The 17,901-nt window shown below is 51.1% G+C and overlaps 2 protein-coding genes across 3 annotated transcripts in view; both read right to left on the bottom strand.

Moving 5' to 3' along the window:
* Positions 1 to 17,901, bottom strand: part of ILF2 (interleukin enhancer binding factor 2) — a 99,032-nt gene that overhangs the window by 64,397 nt on the left and 16,734 nt on the right. The gene's annotated exons all lie outside the window — the stretch shown is intronic.
* The window catches only part of GATAD2B (GATA zinc finger domain containing 2B), a 43,930-nt gene continuing 27,551 nt past the window's right edge, over positions 1,523 to 17,901 (bottom strand). For both annotated transcript variants that reach the window (XM_049806928.1, XM_049806929.1), the window contains exons 3-11: positions 13,433 to 13,562; positions 13,029 to 13,160; positions 12,543 to 12,674; positions 10,152 to 10,322; positions 7,894 to 8,209; positions 6,789 to 6,991; positions 5,739 to 5,849; positions 5,076 to 5,193; positions 1,523 to 4,778 (exon numbers count right to left, since the gene is read on the bottom strand). In XM_049806928.1, the coding sequence (XP_049662885.1) occupies positions 4,645 to 4,778; positions 5,076 to 5,193; positions 5,739 to 5,849; positions 6,789 to 6,991; positions 7,894 to 8,209; positions 10,152 to 10,322; positions 12,543 to 12,674; positions 13,029 to 13,160; positions 13,433 to 13,562 (1,447 nt within the window). In that variant the 3' untranslated portion in view covers positions 1,523 to 4,644. The remainder of the gene's footprint in view (positions 4,779 to 5,075; positions 5,194 to 5,738; positions 5,850 to 6,788; positions 6,992 to 7,893; positions 8,210 to 10,151; positions 10,323 to 12,542; positions 12,675 to 13,028; positions 13,161 to 13,432; positions 13,563 to 17,901) is intronic.

Below are 17,901 nucleotides of genomic sequence, written 5' to 3'. Positions count from 1 at the left end.
AAAACAACACCTTAAATTTGTGCAAAAGGCTTGGTTTCCTAGCCCCTGCCCCACCCCGGGTCCCCGCAACACCCCCCCCCCCTTCTTGCAGAAGGCTCAAGTTTGGGGGGGGGGTGTCACTTGTAGCTGCCCCCCCCCCCCCCCCAAATTCCTAGGCTCAGGACAGGGTGATGCTTGTCCCTCTTCCCGCCCAAAAGCTGGGGGTCGGGGAACAAGTTTGGGGGGGTGCAGGAGACGGCACTGGGGCCAAGCTTGGGGTGGGGGGCAGTGCACAGCGATTTGGGTACTAGGGGGGGAGGGGGGCTGGCACTGCAGGGAGCAATTGCGGGGTGGCCAGGGGAGGAGGCACCATGCAACCCAAAGGACATGGATTTGGGACTGGGGCACCTCGGGGGGGGGAGCGGGCACAGGGATGGCCTTGAGCTGGCCAGTCCCCACTGGGGTCACACTGGAGATGGTGGGGTGCAAACCACGGCACAGGGATGGAGGGGTCCTGAGCTGCCCCCAGCCCCAGCTGGTGGTGGAGGCTGCCTAAGCACCGCTTGGACCTGATCCTGGCAAGGGAGCTGGGAAGCTGTGGGCAGGGGGGAGCCCAAAATTGATGCTGGCATCAATGGGGACAACCCCACTCCCAAATGACGTACGTCCCCCCCCCACCCAGCTGGCTCCAGGGCTGCTCTGCACTCCCCCTCCCCCAAAGCTGCTTCTGTGCAGCTTCCCTGCAAATGGGGACTGAAATCCCACAAATTGAGGCTGAAAAAAACCTAAAAATTGGGACTGAATCCTGCAAATCAGGAGCAAAACCCCACAACTTGGGTCCAAAATCCTGCAAATTGGGCCTAAAATACTGCAAATTGGGGCAAAAAACCCCACACGCTTACCCTGAAATCCTGCAAATCAGGCTAAAATCCTGCAAATTGAGGCCGAAATCCCACAAATTGAGGCTGAAATCCTGCAAATTTGGCCTAAAATCCCACAAATTGGTCCTGAAATTCTGCAAATTGAGTTCAAGATCCTGGAAATTTGGCCAAAATCCTGCAAATTGGGCCTAAAATCCTGCAAATTGGGGGCCGAAATCACTGCTGGATTGTGGGGGGGTTTTTTTGGGGGGGCAGTGCATGCTGCCAGGGGAAGAGGAAGGAGGCCGCAGACCGCAGGTTGTTATAGATGTATATTGTATATATGCCAATGCAATAATAAAAACAGTGCAAATACAGTTACAGTTTATAATACTCGTCCCCCCCCCCCCGGCCCCGCTCCCCCCGTGCTCAGCGCGCTGCCCCCCCCCCCTTTTTTTTTTTTTTTTTTTCATTTTTTTTGTGGGACACCCCCTCCCTGCCTCCGGGGCTGCTGGTGCCGCGGGGGGGGTCCAAGTTTGCGTGTGTGTGAAAGGCACAGATTCGGGAGGTGGCCGCCGCCACCAGTGCATCGCCGGGGCCGGGGCGGAGGGGGGCCACCGGTCCCGTGTGTCCCCCCCCCAGCACCATTCCCTACCCCCCCTTACCCCTCCCCCCGAGCCGAGCCGCCGGGAACCCCCCTTTTGCACGTTTCATGTCATACACACGAGGTCACACTACAAGAAGGACGTGACGACTTCCACAACACCCATGGCTAGGTGGGTTCGTTTTCCGGTTCATTTGTTTGTTTTTGTTTTTTCTACACAATGTACAATTTCTTTTTTTTTTTTTTGGTGTTTTTTTTTTTATCCTTTTTTTTCCTTTTTTTTTCTTTTTTTTTTTAATGTGTCAAGAAATAGCTTATATACACGAATGAGTCCTTGTTATAACATTTCGGCAGCAATATCATAAGCTAATGAAGGGGTGGGGTGGGGGGGAGGTTAGAGGAGGGACAGGTTATGCCTTTGGAGGAACCAAAAAAAAAAAACCCAAAAAAAACCAAACACCACCCCTCCCACTCCCCCACCCCCCCCCAAAATAAATCCCAATAAAAGCATTTTCACAAGCAGATCTACCCCTAGCTGTAAAAGAAACACGAACAAAAGCAGGAAAGAAATCCTTATTTCTGTATCTGGGGAAAAAAAATATAAAGGAAAACAAGGGGTTTCTACCGTACATCACATCCCTGGGGGCCGGGGTGGGAGGCAGGGAACAAGCCAAAAAAAAAAAAACCCCAAAAAACCAAAAAAACTGTTAAACCTGCGCAGGTCACAGCCGAAGCCTCGAGGGGCCCTAGGGATGGCCCTGCTCCCCCTGCGGGACTACAGGGACAGTTTTGGGGCTCCATTATTGGGCTGGGGGGGTGGGGGTGGGGGGAGGTGGGGGGAACTGCCTGCAGACCCCAGGGCTGAGGGTCCCACCCCATCCCGGCCCCATCGAACACCCCCCGCCAAGGAAGGGGGGATGGGGGTGGGCAAAACAGGGTCATCCCCCCTGTCCCCAAATTTCACTTATAGCACCATGAAGTCGGCATCTTGTTCTCCATTGGTTCCCTCTGTCCGTCTGCTCCACCCCCCCCGCGTACCCCCCCGGCATTAAGTATTGCACTTGGTTTTTTGTATTTTTTTTTTCATGGTTTTTTTTAAAGTTTCATAATTTAATCTCAACCCATGCGCCCAGGTCACCTCGTACCTCTCGGTAACACCTGACGGGGGAGAATGGCACTTGAGCGAGGGACGGGGGGGACGGGGGGCTCGACCACGTCGAAGGGCCCTGGGAAGAGGGGGTGGTGAAGGATAAGCTGATAAAAAAAATACTCCCCCCCCGCCCTGAATAACCAAAACCTCAGGTTTATCCAAGAAGAAACGATTTGTCAAAGTGCTCCCATGGAAGCAGGGCAATAAAAGGAGATTTGAAAAGGATCTCAGTGTCCCGGGGAGGGGCAGGGGGGGAGTGTGGAACAGAGGAGCCAGCTAAACAAGATTAAAAACAAAACAAAAAAACCCACAAAAATATATATATATGTATATATATATACGCCACTACACTTCACTAGCTTCCAAAAAAAAAAAAAAAAACCAAATAAAATCCTTTCGCCTCTGGAGGGCCCCGGGGGGGGTGGAGGGTCGGGGCACCCAGACCCCTCGGGGGTTAAGTGCTCATTGAATTGAGGGGGGGATGCTGACAGGGTAGGGGTCCCCCCCACCGGTCAAGGGGTGGCATTTTGGGAGAGAAGGCGCCTTGTCCCCAGCGGCAGAGGTGAGGGGGGGGTGCTCCCAGGCCCCCCACCCGTCAAGCAGCTCCCCACAGGCGAGCTGGCGCTTCAAAATTGCACAAGAAAATTTTAACGTCAGGGAAAAATTAAAAAACAAACAAACAAAAAAAGGAAATTAATTAAAAAAAAATATTAAAAACAACCAGAAAACTCTCAGGAAATCCCAGGAGCAGCAAACCCCTGCGCAGACGCTTGGGTTTGGGCAAGTTTGGGCACGGAGAGGTCCTGGCGGAGGCGAGGAGACGTGGAGGTGAGGATGCGAGGACGGCTCTGCCGGGGTCTCTCCGGCAGCCGGGGCGCAATTTCCCCTGGCTAGGGTTGTTGTCTGTGGAGGAGGAAGAGGAGGGGAGGGCCCATTAGTGTGAAGGTTAAGTGCAAATAGAGCGTTTCTCAGATGACTTTTCGCAGCTTATTTCTCGCTTTGGGTTCGTTAACCGCCAGCTGGAGCCCAGGTGCCGTGCAGAGACCACAGTGCCGTCCCCATCATCTGCGAGGGCTGGCGGCGAGTGACGACGACCAAGAGCAGCTCCGGAGCATGCAAGAGCGCAGAGGGGAGAGGAAGGGGGACTCACCGCGCCCGAGGCCACCAGTCGTTCACAGTCTGCTCTAGAGCCTGCCGAGAAGCACCGCCACCGCTGCCGGCATGCACCATGGCGGCCACCTGCCCGTCACACCAGGGGCTCACCGGGTGGCATCGACACCCCTCTGCGCCCCACCGGGCTCCTCGAGTCGGTCAAGGGGGTTGCCAGCACCATCCATCGACCCCGTCAGCGCCGATGCCCGCACACCGGTGCCGACAGGCAACAGCTCTCCTCACCAAACCAGGCTCCCTTCCTCCGGGAAGAGAGAGAGAAGGGAGCTAAGGTGTTGAGATCAGCGTCTCCTGACTTCTTCTGCCGAGCCAAGGGAATTGTAGCACCCTACTGCGGACGGCAGTCCGGGCTCCAGCCCATCACATCTCTTTGCCCCCGTTTCCCCGTGAGTCAGCATAGGCTGCCCTTTAAAAAAAATAATGGTCACTTAATGTCGAGTGGATGCCCTTACAAAGTCTCTGGAAAGGAAAAAAAGTTTTAACCATCCATTTAGCAAAGGAGGGAAAAAAAAGAAAAACAGAAAAAAAACCCCACAACACAATTAAAAATTCTATGCTTTGTCATTACAAAAAATAGCATAAAACAAGCTTTAACACATGGAGAGTGCTGATTTCAAGCAGACATTGTTCGGACCTCGGGCAAAGGAAGTGACCTCTCACTGCTATAGAAAACCAAAGTAGTTAAGGTTTGGAAAAAGGACAGGTCGCTGAAGGTTTGAAATGGGTATTTTTTGTTTGTTTTTTTTTGTTGTTGTTTTGTTTTTTCATTTGTTTGTTTTTTGTTTCTTTTTTTTTGTCTTTTTTCCCCGTGTACGGTAGGCACCAGTACAGGCACTGCATGCGACGGAAGTGGGGAGGAAGGGGGGGACGGTCAATAGGCGTTATTTCTGTCCGCTGATGGACTGCGATATAGAGCGGGGTGGGATCATATCCAAAAGGTATTCCCGCTGCCGGTCCGCCAAACTCGACGCTTTGTGGCCTCCAATCCCAGCATTCAGGTAAGCGATGTTAACTCCTGGAGAAGGGCGAGAAAAGCAGGTGGGGATTCCCTCCAACACACCCCTGTGCTCAGAGGTCCCCGTTTTGTGACCAGCAAGCCAGGACGTTCCCAACTTTTACTTGGGAAGCGGCAATTTAACCCAAACTCACCCTCTGAAATCCACAGAGGTCTGCAGGGCCTCTGTAGCAGGGGGAAGGGAAGCCCTCCCCCCCCTCCCCAAAAATCAAACCAGGCACAGATTGACCCGTCCTGCTCTCTGTCTAGCCCCGAGCCCCTCCTCCCTGTGCTCCGGCACAGATTGGGGGACATTACCTGGCATGCCAAGGAGACCGCCTGCCACGGACAGCTGGGGTGCCTGCGCAAAGTTGGAAAGCATGGAGCGGGCAGAGGTGGGGATGCCACGCTGCAAAGTGCTCTGGGGCTGTGGAGCCTGAGGAAGAGGAGAACAAAGATGGTAGCAAGGCACGGGGATCGCCCAGCAGTCTGGAAGCAGCTGCTGACAAGAGCTGCAGCCAGAGGGTGGAGAATCAGTCGTGGGTTTTGGCCAGTACATGGAAAACACAGTTTGCAGATTGCTCTCGTAGAGGTACGTAATCGGGCAGCAGAGTCTAGGGCCGTGCCGCGGGCTCCCCCACCAGACAGCATGGGATTGACAGGGAATAGATCAGAAGGGGAAGGGGTGGGAGAGAAGACCACCAGCAGCTACGGTCTCTGCTGGCACAAGGAAACGGGGTGCAGGGGACTCGGGTTAAAAGCAGCCCTACAGTCCCTAGGAAAAAGGGCAGCCAGATCCCAAAACTGCTGTAAGAGAGAAGGCAGTAGGATTCTCGCACCTCCCTCCTTGTCGGGGAGTGCTTGCTGTGCCCACCCCACTCCGAAGCAGGAGCATGCATCTGGGCTACAAGTGAGGGGAAGCATGCTCTTGCTCTGCTGGGAGCCCAGCACCGGAGCTACAGAAAAACGAGCACCACTTACCTGCCGGAGCGTGTGGTGCCGCATGATGTTCTCCTGTTTGCTGACACTGGAGACAGCAGGCGCTGCAGTGGGGGACAAGGCTGCCTGCTGCTGTAGCCTCTGCTCAATCTCCTGAGTGAAAGAACCAGAAGCATCCTCAGAAGCACATACCACCAGATTAGACCTCACCTCCCTGATGAGATGCAACAGGTCTGAGCTGACCACTCCGGTGCCACGAGCAGGGCATGCCAGGGCTCACACCGACACTGGCCCTGGCAGGCGGCATTCCCAGAGAGGGAGGAAGCAAGCCCCTCTCCCCATGTTCTGCAATCACTGCTTTATTTGAAAACCACTGAAAACCCAACTGCTTTCCCAAGGTGGTACTGGAACTGCAGCCTTGCTGCAGCCAACACAAACAGCTTTTCTATCTGTGCACCCACTTGTTAAAAACAGCCCAAAGACTCTTCTTGCTCTGAAACAACCACGTCCCATGTCAGCAGCCGGATTCCACTTCATATTTAGTTTTCTGGGTTTTTTTCACAGTTCACAAATGATGATTCCAGTTTATTTTACCCAAGGGCCTCTAAACAAGCTCTCCAACACCAATTTATCATGGGAATTTAGCAAATTCCCCCCTTCCACAAAAAAGCAAGCAGGCAGCAAGCAGTTAAGTGACTTCCGGCAAGTTCCAGCAAAGTCAGTGGCATAACCAGGGACGGAAGGCAGCTGTCCCCAGCCAGCCCTCGAGCTACAAAGCCAGGGGGAAAACAACGCACAAAGGCAGAGGAGCAGCTGCTCCGGAGCACTCTGGACACTCAGCACCAGCCTTTCGCTGTTAGAAGCTCCATGTGCTGAGCTGGGCAGCCCCACAGGCTCGGCATCCCCACAGAGAAGCCAAACTCCTCAAGCTCATGTATGGGGAACCCCGACTGACCTACCAAAAAGCCACGTGGCTGGAGACACGCGAAGGGAAGGGGAGCAGGGGATCCCAGAGCCCACGGCAGGAGCTCCAGGCTCTCACGGAGCAAACGTGCCCCACCAGCGCAGCTCGCAGAGGGGCCATGTACTTGCCTGCTCCTGCTGCAAAGCTTTCACAAAGGCGTTCTTCAGTCGGTTGGTGTGCTCTGCCTTCAGCGCCTTCTTCTGATTGGAAGTCATGCACTGCTCGCACAGGATCTTCCCATTTTTCTCCTGCTTCCAGTGAGGGGTGAAGTCAGTGCGGCATTGGGCACAGACAAAGGGCTCCACACGCAGGAGGGATGCGCAGCTTTTCCCTGGGAGTCACCAAGAATGGGAGTTAGGTGGGAAAATAGGACAGCCCCACCATGCTCTCAACATTGCCTCCTCCACCCCGGGCATGACAGCAACAAGCTCCCGCACGCACCATCGGAGCAGGAGGGAAGGTCCCAGCAAATAAACGGATTTTCAGGACAGCGTTGCATCAAAGTCCAACCCCACTCTGGGCAAGAGCTCAGCATCCTGGGAGAGATACAGGAGAAATCCTGCCCCAGGGACAGAACAACCTGGCAGTGCTGGGACCAGCTCTACAAGACTATAAAAAGCTTGGGGTCTTGGTGGTTGAGTCGGGCAAGCCAGCAATGCGCCACAGTTACACCATGCCAAACATGCACTGGAAGAGCACAGGCTCAATTCCGTCCAACTGGGAGGTGACGACCCGGAGGGAACAGTGAGATGGGAGCTAAAAGCTCCACAATCCCGCAGGAACAGAACCCCAGGAAGTCACAGCTCCCGAAAATTTTGCATCTTGGCTCCCAAACATTCATTCAGGGAAGGGCCTGGGAGACGCCTCCCCAAGTGGGGACAGCCCCACAAGCCCCAGGCCACAGACACTGCTGCTCCGGGGCTGGCTGCAGGCTCGGCACATCGAGGCTGCCAGCCTTGCCAGACTGGCTCTGTGCCCACAAGGTCAGCACACACCTCCCTAGTGCCTGGAGGCAGGAGGTCCAGGCTCTGCTCTCCCCTCCGCTGCAGGCAGTCGCAGCAAGAAGGAGCAGAGTCCAGGGATGGGTAAGACCAAAAACTGTTCTCTCACAGCCTCGCAAGCCACATATTTTAGTGTTTTTTAAAAAAAATAATTAAAAAAGTAGGAAATGACACATGGGTGGGAGCACTGTTAGCGTGGTGGTTGAGGAAAGCTGCTGTCCCGTGAGCTCACCTTGACTGTCAATAACACTCTGCACCACCTCCTCCAGCCCCACCATGTAGATGAACTCGCTGTTGGCTGCGCTGGGCAAGAAATGCAGCAGGGGAGCGGGCGGCTTTGGGGGTGGGATCTCCAGCAGTGTCTTTTCAAGCTGCTTGCGGAGGGCAAGCTTGGCAGCTGCCTGGGAGTTGGCGGCATCGTTCAGAGCACTAGGGCTGGGGAGTGGAGACGACACCCTGTTCACAGTGCCAGGCTGGATGTGAGAGGCAAGGTTCATATAGATGGCTGAAGACGACGTACGCTGGCAAGGAACAGAAGAACTTGATTGCTGGAGAGGAAAAGGAGATGAGGATTAATACAAAAAATTAATACAGTCCCCAACTACAGCTCAGCCCCTAAAGGAACCTGGATGAACCAGATTGCCTTCTCACAACCCTCCCTCCCTCTGCAAACGTTCCCAAAAGGACCTGGGGAGACAGGAGTCATGCTGGGATTTGGGAGCAGGGAGCTCATCTTGCTCCCTACGATAAAGCAGTGCCGGTGCCGAGGAGCCTCTGGTGCACCAGAATCCACAAGAGGAGTCGTGGCATCCAGAGCAGCCCAGGGACTTCTGCAGGTGAGGGAATGCATGTGCAGGGTCCAGCCTTGGGACCCAGCAATGGCCTTGCTGTGCGTAGGCAGCACCAAGTGCCGTGATTCACGCGCTGGCACCATCGCTCACTGTCGATTTCTGCTCCTCTACCTCTTGCTTTGCTGATCTGGCAGGCACCCAGGCAGCATCCCTGCTGCCAGATGGTGTCCGTCCCCTCCCACACAGGTGCTCCGAATGTGCCAATTCCCTCTTCTTCCATTTCCAGCAGCTTTCTTCTGCATCCTCCGTTCATTCGGATGCGCAGTCCCTCTGGCACGTGACCGTAGCAAAGCACAAAGACTTCTGCTGACCTGAGGATGCAGCTTTCGCAGTCTTTTGTGATAAGAAGCCATCAGCCTGCAACCTATTTAAGCCCAAGCAGGGCTGCTGCCAGCCTTTCACCCAGCCTACCTCTTTCCCAGGTATGAACACTTCCACGCATGCAAGGGGGAAAATTTCAAACAGTAACAAACCCTCTCAGCAATTCAAATGGGGTCAGCTACCAAAGCTCGAGGGACATGGTCGTGTCGATTGAGAATAACACACAGAAGATCAATCAGTTTGCCCCACTTTTCTTTTTTAAGACTCCTAATGTTTCACTGATTGGGGAAAAAAAAGGTAGAGCCAAGTTCATCCCAACCCAGTTAGTCCAATGTAGGTCCAGGAAAATTAATGGCAGAGCTGATCAGGGATAACTCATGCAGACTTAAATAAACAGTTAATGAACTAACACTAATGAACTTAAAACTCTTCTGTAAGAGTAGTTGGGGTGGTTTTTTTAATCAAACACATAATTAGGTTGGTTTGACAGTTGTTCAGATGAAAGACTTTCAGACTGTTTTGTAGTCATGTTTATCATTCACACATTTGCACTATACTATGGTTAGGACAGGTTAAATGGCTTAAGAACTGGTGACAAACCCTAAAAGGAATTAACAGGGGTCATTAACCTGGGCCCCCACACACACAGAGCATCTCAGCCAAGCATTGCAGTCTCGGACGAGGGACAGAAACTGTGCCACAGTGGGAGAGATGCAGCCCAGGAACCAAGGCTGTTTGCAGGAGAAAGTTTTGATTGCTTTACACAGCACCAGTGCTAGAACCAGAAAGTGATATTTTTTTTCCCTCTCCATTTTCTGTCTTCATGGAAATCTTTCCACTCTTCCAAAAGTAAAACAAGTGGGTTTAAACGTCCTGCTCCTCGACTGCAGGGATCTCGCTGTGCTCTTCCAGCAGAGAAAAGCAGAAGAAAAGCACAGGTGAGCTTGCTACTGGCTGCAGGAAGAGTAACCAGACCTGCTCACAAACCAGCCACCCTGCTTCAGTGGGGTCTTCATGTCACCATTACAGCAGGAGGCCAGCACTGCTCAGATGAACCAGCGCTTTGGTAGCAGGCAGCTCCAAATAGGAAGTTTTAAAATTATTTATCATTTCATTCTTCCACACGGGTCAAGGACATCTGTCTTCACCCACGCTTGGGATATATTTCCACCTGCAAGCTTTGCTTCAATGTCTTCATGCTGAGCTCTAAGCACCTCCATGGCACTCATCAGATTCCTTAAGGCACCTCCTATTTTCCCTTCTTGCTAACCCCACCAGGCAACTGTGCCTAAAATCCAGCGATAAATCAGTAACGTACCGGTTGGTAGTTGATGGCTGGATTCATGCTTGGAGTTGTAGTGCGGATGAGGCCAGGTTTAGGAGGAACCCGCTGCCCTTGTAACTGGGCAGGGTTCGGAGCAATCACGCGCTGCGACATAAGCATATGGGGCAGAGTCGTATTTGTGGCAGACCTAATGACACTGTGACCCTGTCGAGAAAGGAAACAAGAAATAAATTTAAAAAAAGGACTTGAGACAAACCAGAATTTTTAGTTCCCTGATCAGGCTCTGCAACAGCAGAGAGCATTTCCACTTATCTGTAATTCCAGTTAACTTCTAAGGCAAGACACCACTGAAAGAACTTAACTTTTCCTCTAAATGTCCTTTATTTTAAATAATCACCGCCATTCTGCCTGGAGGGAGGATGTCTCAACGTACTCATATTTTCTGTAGAGAGGCTGGGATAGCACCTGAGTCAAGAAAAGGAGTAGTAATCTCGTGGAGCAACTGTTTCCCAGGAGCCAGCCTGCTCACTGGGAAGAGGACAGACTGCCAGGTTCTAGGCTGGGATGTTTTGGAAGGTGATTTTCAAGACACACATTTGTGGCCTATCTTTGCATTAAAAACAACCCCAAAAATTTGATCAATATGGAAAAAAGCAAGGGGAAAAGAGGGGATTAAAAAAAAAGGACAGCTGTTTGCCAGCTGCATAGAGCTATTAAAAGCAGAATTCACACCGGTGCCAGAGTTCAAAGTGAAACAGTTAGAAGAGTCCTAACTAACAGGGAGATGGGTGTCTGCCTTTGGTGCAGGAATGCACAGGCATGTTAAAAACCTCAATGCTGAGCAGCCAGAAACATGACACTGGGACTGGAAAGACCTGAGCGCAGGCTGAGCCAGGGCTTGACCTGCCCAGGCTTCTCCTAACGCTCAGCTCGCAGCAAGGTCTTTGTGTCTCTGAGCGCCACCAGAACAGCTCCAAGGGGGGATGACAGGTAGAAGGGCTCAATTTTTTTATCAGAAATTATCTCAAAACATTAAACACCTCCTGTCTGACAACCTTTGTCTCACCCCCCCTTCTTTTTTTTTATTAGACTTGTTCTAGATGAGGTTCTTCACTGTCACACATAAGAAAAGCTTCACAAAGACTGTGCAAACAATGTGTTTCCTCTTCTCCTAAAGCCCATTTCCTTTACCAGCCTGATCCCACTGCGAAGCCACAATAGACTTGACCCCGAATCGTTGCCATAGCAAAGAAAACAAATGCCACAAACAAAGAAGATGGTTAATGGAGGGAGTAAATGATCAGCAAGACTGAAATGAAAGACTTTTAACAAAAGCAGGAGAGAAAGCTACAAGCAGACAGACACGTTGGAGGATCACCTCCATCCTCGTCCCATACACCATCTTCCCAGCATCTAGGTTCACAACTGTGTTGCTGGGACTTTGTATATTCCAATATACTATCAAAGAAATTTAACTGACAGACTCTTACTGAAAGGACAAAGTCCATTTCCTGATGCTACAGAGCTTGTGGAAGAGGAACATTTGGGGAGGGGTAAGAGCATGCCCCAAGGTGGCAGGGGACCCCAAGCCCTGCAGCAGAGCTGGACCAAGCCCCAAGAAAGAAATCCCCATCGCCCATCAGTGTCAACACCCAGCTCCACAGGCACAGGCCAAGTGCCCTCCTTCCAGTGAGCTCATACCATTGGCTTCTTGTTTACCCGTGCGACATTAAACAATTGTGTCATCTAGAATTAGCATTCTTCCAGCGCACAGGCAGAAAGGTAGCCATGTCACACGGCACCCTGCTCTGCCTATAGTGCTTTCCCAAAGAAGGTAAACATTTCAGTTCCCTGTTTTGTTTGCATTTTTCTTCACCCTCTTCCTCTGACCATTCTGCACCGTTTCAAAAACCAGGTCTGCTGACTGGCAATTCCTGAGGGTACGTGCAAATGAACAGTTTTCTCCCTGCAGCCCCAGAACTTGCATTACCCAAGCAGCAGACAACTTTCTTCAGGGCCACCACATCTAAAGTCAGCTCCTTCCACCTCACACAATGCAAACTGTCAGCTGGACTGACCTCCACACCTCCCTGCAGAAAGATCTGCCACTTCTGAAGCAGCAGAGGACCCAGACCTCCCCACACAGATCATGCAAGGGGGCAAGTGCTGGGACAGGCATGAAGTGTTATGGGGATAGCTCAGTCTCCACCAATCAGCTTCAGAGATGACCTTGCCTGCAGAGAGAACTTCGCAGACAAGTTGTGGGACACCAGACTGTTCGACTCACGGTGCTGGGAACTGCCAGCCTTTATCTGCCTCTTGGAAAAAGCATCTCAGTCGGGCAGAGACAAATGTGCAGCGTTGCGTGTGCACCAAACACAATTATAGTCTTTTGCACAGAAAACAGGTGTCAGGAAGGCTCACCTGTAATGTCCTTAAGTTCTGAGGCTCAACCCCCTGAGCTCCAGGCCTGGAGGGAAGCTTGGACAGTCCCTGCTGTCCCACGTGAGCAGGAGATGGCTGGACAATAGATGCTGCATTCTGGACAACTGGAGTCTAGATTAAGAGAAAATGAGAACTGGCATCAGTGCATGGTGCTTGCAAAGGAAATCCATTGACAGACCTGACACGAGCCAAGCCTCATCGATGCTACATCAAATACTAATGCTTCAGAGCTGCATAGTTTATCTTCTCAGCTGGCCCTGAGGGCAGCATGCTAGGTAGGATGGGCTGTGGATTTGCTGCAGACGCACTTTGGTAGGAAATATCACACAAGAGGTCAAATGTGGAGTAAAGGAAGGTCCAAGAGCAGAGCAAGTCTTCAGTGTTTGCCCGCTAACAGGCTTCTGCGAGGCCAAGCGCCTTCCCCTTATCCCACCCAGACCTAAACCATGCTGCTCAGAGCTTCACCTTCTGTACCACATTCTCCTTTTGCAGCTGACTTTGCCTCAGTTTCTTCAGCAACACAAGCCTGGCCTCCTCCAGCCGTAGCTCATCCCGAAGCTGCTTGATCAGCTGCTGTCGCTCCTCTATGCTTTTACCCTACAAAGAGGCAGAAAATCAGTCAAAACTCAAACAGCTGAAACCTGCTACCTATGCCTTGGTGGCAAGAGGTCATGAGGAAGCTTTAACACAAGGAAGAATTTGTACCAAGGATAACCAAGGATGCAAAAGCTGGATTGTTAACGCCCAGAAGTTACTGCATTGCTCAGAAACCCCCTTAGCTCCCAGATCCTTCGGAAAAGCAGAAACCTCCTGCAGCAGAACAGCTCCTCACTGGAGCAGCCACCTGGGACAGCCAAGAAACCCCTTACCTTAAACATTTCAAGATTTGCTGCCTTAAGTCTTTCCTCCATACGAGAGCTGGAACGGGGACTGGATGCCTCATTATCGGAGAGGACAATTATATCTGGTGAAGGGGTTAATCGTCCCCTGTCCTGGTCACTGCATAACAGAAGGGAGAAAGAAGAAAAAAAAAGGCTGAGCGTCAGCACTGGGACATAGGCAGCAAATCTGGGTGCGGAACAAACCCCCCTCCACCACGGATGCGAACTGGAGCTCAGCACTGCTCTCTATACCTGCAGAGCCAATGAACGGAGTGGACCGCTGGTTTTAGGGCAGAAGTATCCTCTGCTTGCAGGAGAGAAAAGACTTGTTCAAAAACATTTTCTTCACCAGGGCGAAAGGTGGGTTGTTCTAAGCACAACGTAAGCAAACACATGATGCAAACCCTATCTGTGAGAGGACCAGTCAGGTGTTAATAATGAGCAATATAGTAACTAAATAGGGAGACACAACTGTAGCCAGGTGCTGAGATGAGAGCGAACAGGGGTAGATACTCCGGCCTGCTATTGTTCATACTTACTCAGGAAGATCACCACGATGCTGGAGATGAGAACAGACTAAGCCCCCCAGTTAACAGAAATGTAAATACTCCAAGCCTATCTCAATACAAATCTATTTTGAAAGGTCACTTCATAAAAGAAAATCTCAATAAATACCCTGCATAGAGTCAAAAGATCCAACTGAACCATGACCTAAAAATCAGTAAATGAAAGGAGTAGCAATGGCAACAGCCCGCCACTGGGAAAAAAAAATAAATTTTTTTTTTAAAAAAAAAAATCGATGTTATAATCCGGCAGTATCCAACCACCACATTATTCATGATGCCATCATTCAGAGTAAGGAGACACTAATAAAAGTCCTTTGCTATCACCAATTTAATGTAATGGTGCTTGGAGAGCCTTGGAAAAATGCTAGATAGTCCAGTGTGAAGAAGGACAAGCACCACAGTTATAAAAGTGCCAGGCACACTGCCACCGAGGCAGACAGACTTATCGCTCTCGAACTCACTGGAAGGTCTCTGGTGTGAGGCTGCGGGGGTAAGGAGATGCACAGATTATCGTATCCGAAACTTTTAGCTTTCAACACCCAGGAGGAAGCACAGAGCCAAATCCCAGCTCCAAGGCTTGGCCACTCCGGGGACAGTGGATCCAGAGAAGATGCTCGGAGTGGGATGCTGGCTCACAGGGGGTTTTGCCTTTGACAACTTCATCTCCCAAATGTTACAGCTGCTTTCAGGGGCATTTCAAAGCACTAGTGCTGTGTAGCTGTCCCCTTCTCCAGCCATTGCACATCCATGGCGAGCCCCATCGATCACAGAGTTTGCAGGTCACTCCAGCTGGAGTAATGCCCCCAGCAGCATTGCTCCAAACCATCAAAAAAAAAAAAAATAATCAAAGCTGTGAAAGCTCTCAGCTGCACCCAAAAGCACCAGGACACGGCTCTGCGTGGTATTTGTGGGTACATTATTTCAGAGCCTTCAATAGTGTCTTTGTGGGCCATCACACATTTAAGGCATCACATGAACATGGTATCCGCTGATCAACAGATATCCTGTTCTTGCGGATCTCTTTTCAGCACCCCACAGATGCTCTGTGCAGGACCCAGATCAGGGGTTTTCCAGCTGCTGCTCCTGCTCCAGAGCAGAGAAGGAGGTTTCTCAGGTTGCCAGTGGCAGGAGGGTTTCCAGCTGGGGCCGAGTTTGTGGTCTGTCCCCGCGGTATGGTCGGCAGAGAAGGTCCAGAGCATCCTATCGAGAGAAAGTCAGCCCAAGCCTGTCCAGGCAAACCAACCTGCATCCGAGGAGTTTTATAATTAGCTGGCCAAGAGCAAGAGCTGCTTTTGGGTGAGTCTTCAACAGCTCTTGAGCAGCCCATCGCCCTCCCACGGCATTTTATCTGGCTTCTGCTGCGAGCTACCCAAGGTGCCTATCTCCAAACTATCAGTTAGGGCATGTCTATACACAAAACCGCTCCGGAATAAACACGTCCTTGCAACAAGGCAGGTATCCTGGGTCAACTCGCAGCCACCATCCCCCAAACGGGGTTTCATATGTCAACAAATACCGTGATGACCAAGTGTTTGGATAAGGGCTCTCTGGTATGCACAGGATTGCATGTTAAAAATAAAGCAGGCTTTGGCAGAGGGTCCCTTCCCCCATCAGCATCAGGGCTGCTCACACGGACCCTACAGGCACCAAAACCAAGTCCCTTATTTTGCTGCAAGTCTCTGGATGTGCTTGCTTTGAGTAACAGCATCCCAAACTCTTGGACTAGAAGGACTAAAGGCAATCAGGCATTGAGGACAACAGGTTTTCTTGCTCCTCTCGCATCCTTGGCCACATATCAGGCACACCCGGAGTAATAAAGTATTGGATTTTGGTTCAGGATTTTCCTAAACAAGGGCTGTCGTTATGGCTGCTGGTGATTATTTTGCACAAGCATCCAGATACATCCAGGCTGTTTTATTTACATTCCGTTGAGGGGAAAAAAGCAAAGCCAGTGTCAAAACCAGACAGGAAAACAGGGCCATCTGCAAAGAATTGCTGAATATGTCAGGGTTGTTTTATTTACTTTTGTCAAGAGAAGAGCGTAATTACAACAAAACTACTGGAAGAAGTGCTATGCCAACAGCACAAGAGGCAGGCAGAGGTGCGAAGACATGGAGAACATTCCCAAGCAAACTCTAGCTTACTGAGCCCTTATCAGCTGGTTAGGAAAGTTAAACACCCCTTAGCCTTATTTCTCTTGCTAGAAACATTTTTCACTCTCAATAATTTCAAAACTCACAGCAGAATTTTTCTACCTCTTTTTAGAGCTGATTTCTTTTCAATCACAGTTAGTGATTCAAGCGTCCGCATCCAGTGCTGGTACCTAACTGGACTCCCCGCGTCTTGCACAATATTCAAGCAACTCAGCTGAGCATTCAGCCCTCCACAGTGCCCAATGATCGCCTGCCAGCTCTTTGGGGAGAAGACGACCTGCACAGTAACTTACCCAGAGCCACAGTTATTCCTACAGCATTTAACACCTTGAGAGCTTAAACCCATTTGCCAAGCAGCTGAGTATTACCCGTGTTGTCTCATCCACAAAGCTTTTCGGGAGAACTGCACTTTTCAGAGGTGCAACACCGCAATGATGCACTTGGAGCAGGACACAAGTAAACCCTGGGCACCTACAAAGGGTGTTGCTTGTACCTGAATGCTCCCATGAGCACAGATAAAACACTCTGGTGCACAACAGTTAACATCTCTGCCCCACTGCATGCAGTTCTTCAGATTTTACAGGAGGCTGAACCAGCAGCAGAGGTGACCAGCAGATTTAAGCCACATATATTGTCATTAAACAAAAATAATCCAGGTGGTTTTCTCCTTTCAACCTCTGGCACTCCAGATCTGTTCACCACTTCTGAAGTTCTGCAAGCCAGGGTGTGACAGATAAGCAAGTGCCTATGAAGGCATTAATCTTTATAATATTTACTATACTGATGACACCCAAAAGGGGCTTGAAACCCTGCCTTCATATCCCCCATCCATCACCTGCTCACCAGCCCCTGCTGGGACAGCAGCCCCCAGAAGCATAGGCAGCACCCCCTCATTATCCAAAAGCCACCACCACCAAAAACCAGCCCTGATATGACGCATCCATGAAGACAAAACAATCTCAGTTTTGCTGAATCACGATCGTGGTTCCTCAATGAACAGGGAGAGTGAGAACAGACAACACTGGCAACATTTACCCTGTCACAAAGAGGGCTCACCCTGCCCTCACACCTTCCTGCTGAAGCAACCAAACTTCCCATACGTCCACACGCAAAGACATACTCAACCAGTTGGGACACCGGCATCTATCTCCAGGCCTGCAAATGCAGCTCCTGTCGTTGCAGGCTGCAGCTTTGCATAGGAATTACCACTGCCTCCTTCAAACACGCTTCAACTGCAGATACCTGCTTCCCGAGCAAGGTACAGTCACTCATCTGAAGCACCAAGAAAACACAGAATCACGGAATGGTTTGGCTTGGAAGGGACCTTTAAAGGTCACCTAGTCGAACCCCCCTGCAGTGAGCAGGGACATGTCCCACTCAATCGGGTTGCTCAGAGCCCCGTCCAACCTGACCTTGAATGTCTCCAGCAATGGGGCATCGACCACCTCTCTGGGCAACCTGGGCCAGTGCCTCACCACCTGTAGCGTAAAGCAATTCTTCCTGACATCTGGTCTGAATCTCCACTCTTTTAGTTTAAAACAATCACCCCTTGTCCTATCACTACAGGCCCTACTAAAAAGTCTGTCCCCATCTTTCTTTTAAGTATCATAAGGCCACACTGAGGTCTCCCCAGTGCCTCCTCTTCTCTCAGCTCTCTTAGCCTCTCTATATAGCAGAGGTGTTCCAGCCCTCAGAGGATTTTTGTGTTCCCCCTCCAGACCCGCTCCGACAACTCCGT

The sequence above is a fragment of the Accipiter gentilis genome, chromosome 7 (assembly GCF_929443795.1).
Source record: "Accipiter gentilis chromosome 7, bAccGen1.1, whole genome shotgun sequence".
NCBI lineage: Eukaryota > Metazoa > Chordata > Aves > Accipitriformes > Accipitridae > Astur > Astur gentilis.
Note: the sequence above shows the minus strand (reverse complement) of the source record. Positions and strands in the feature narration are given on the sequence as shown.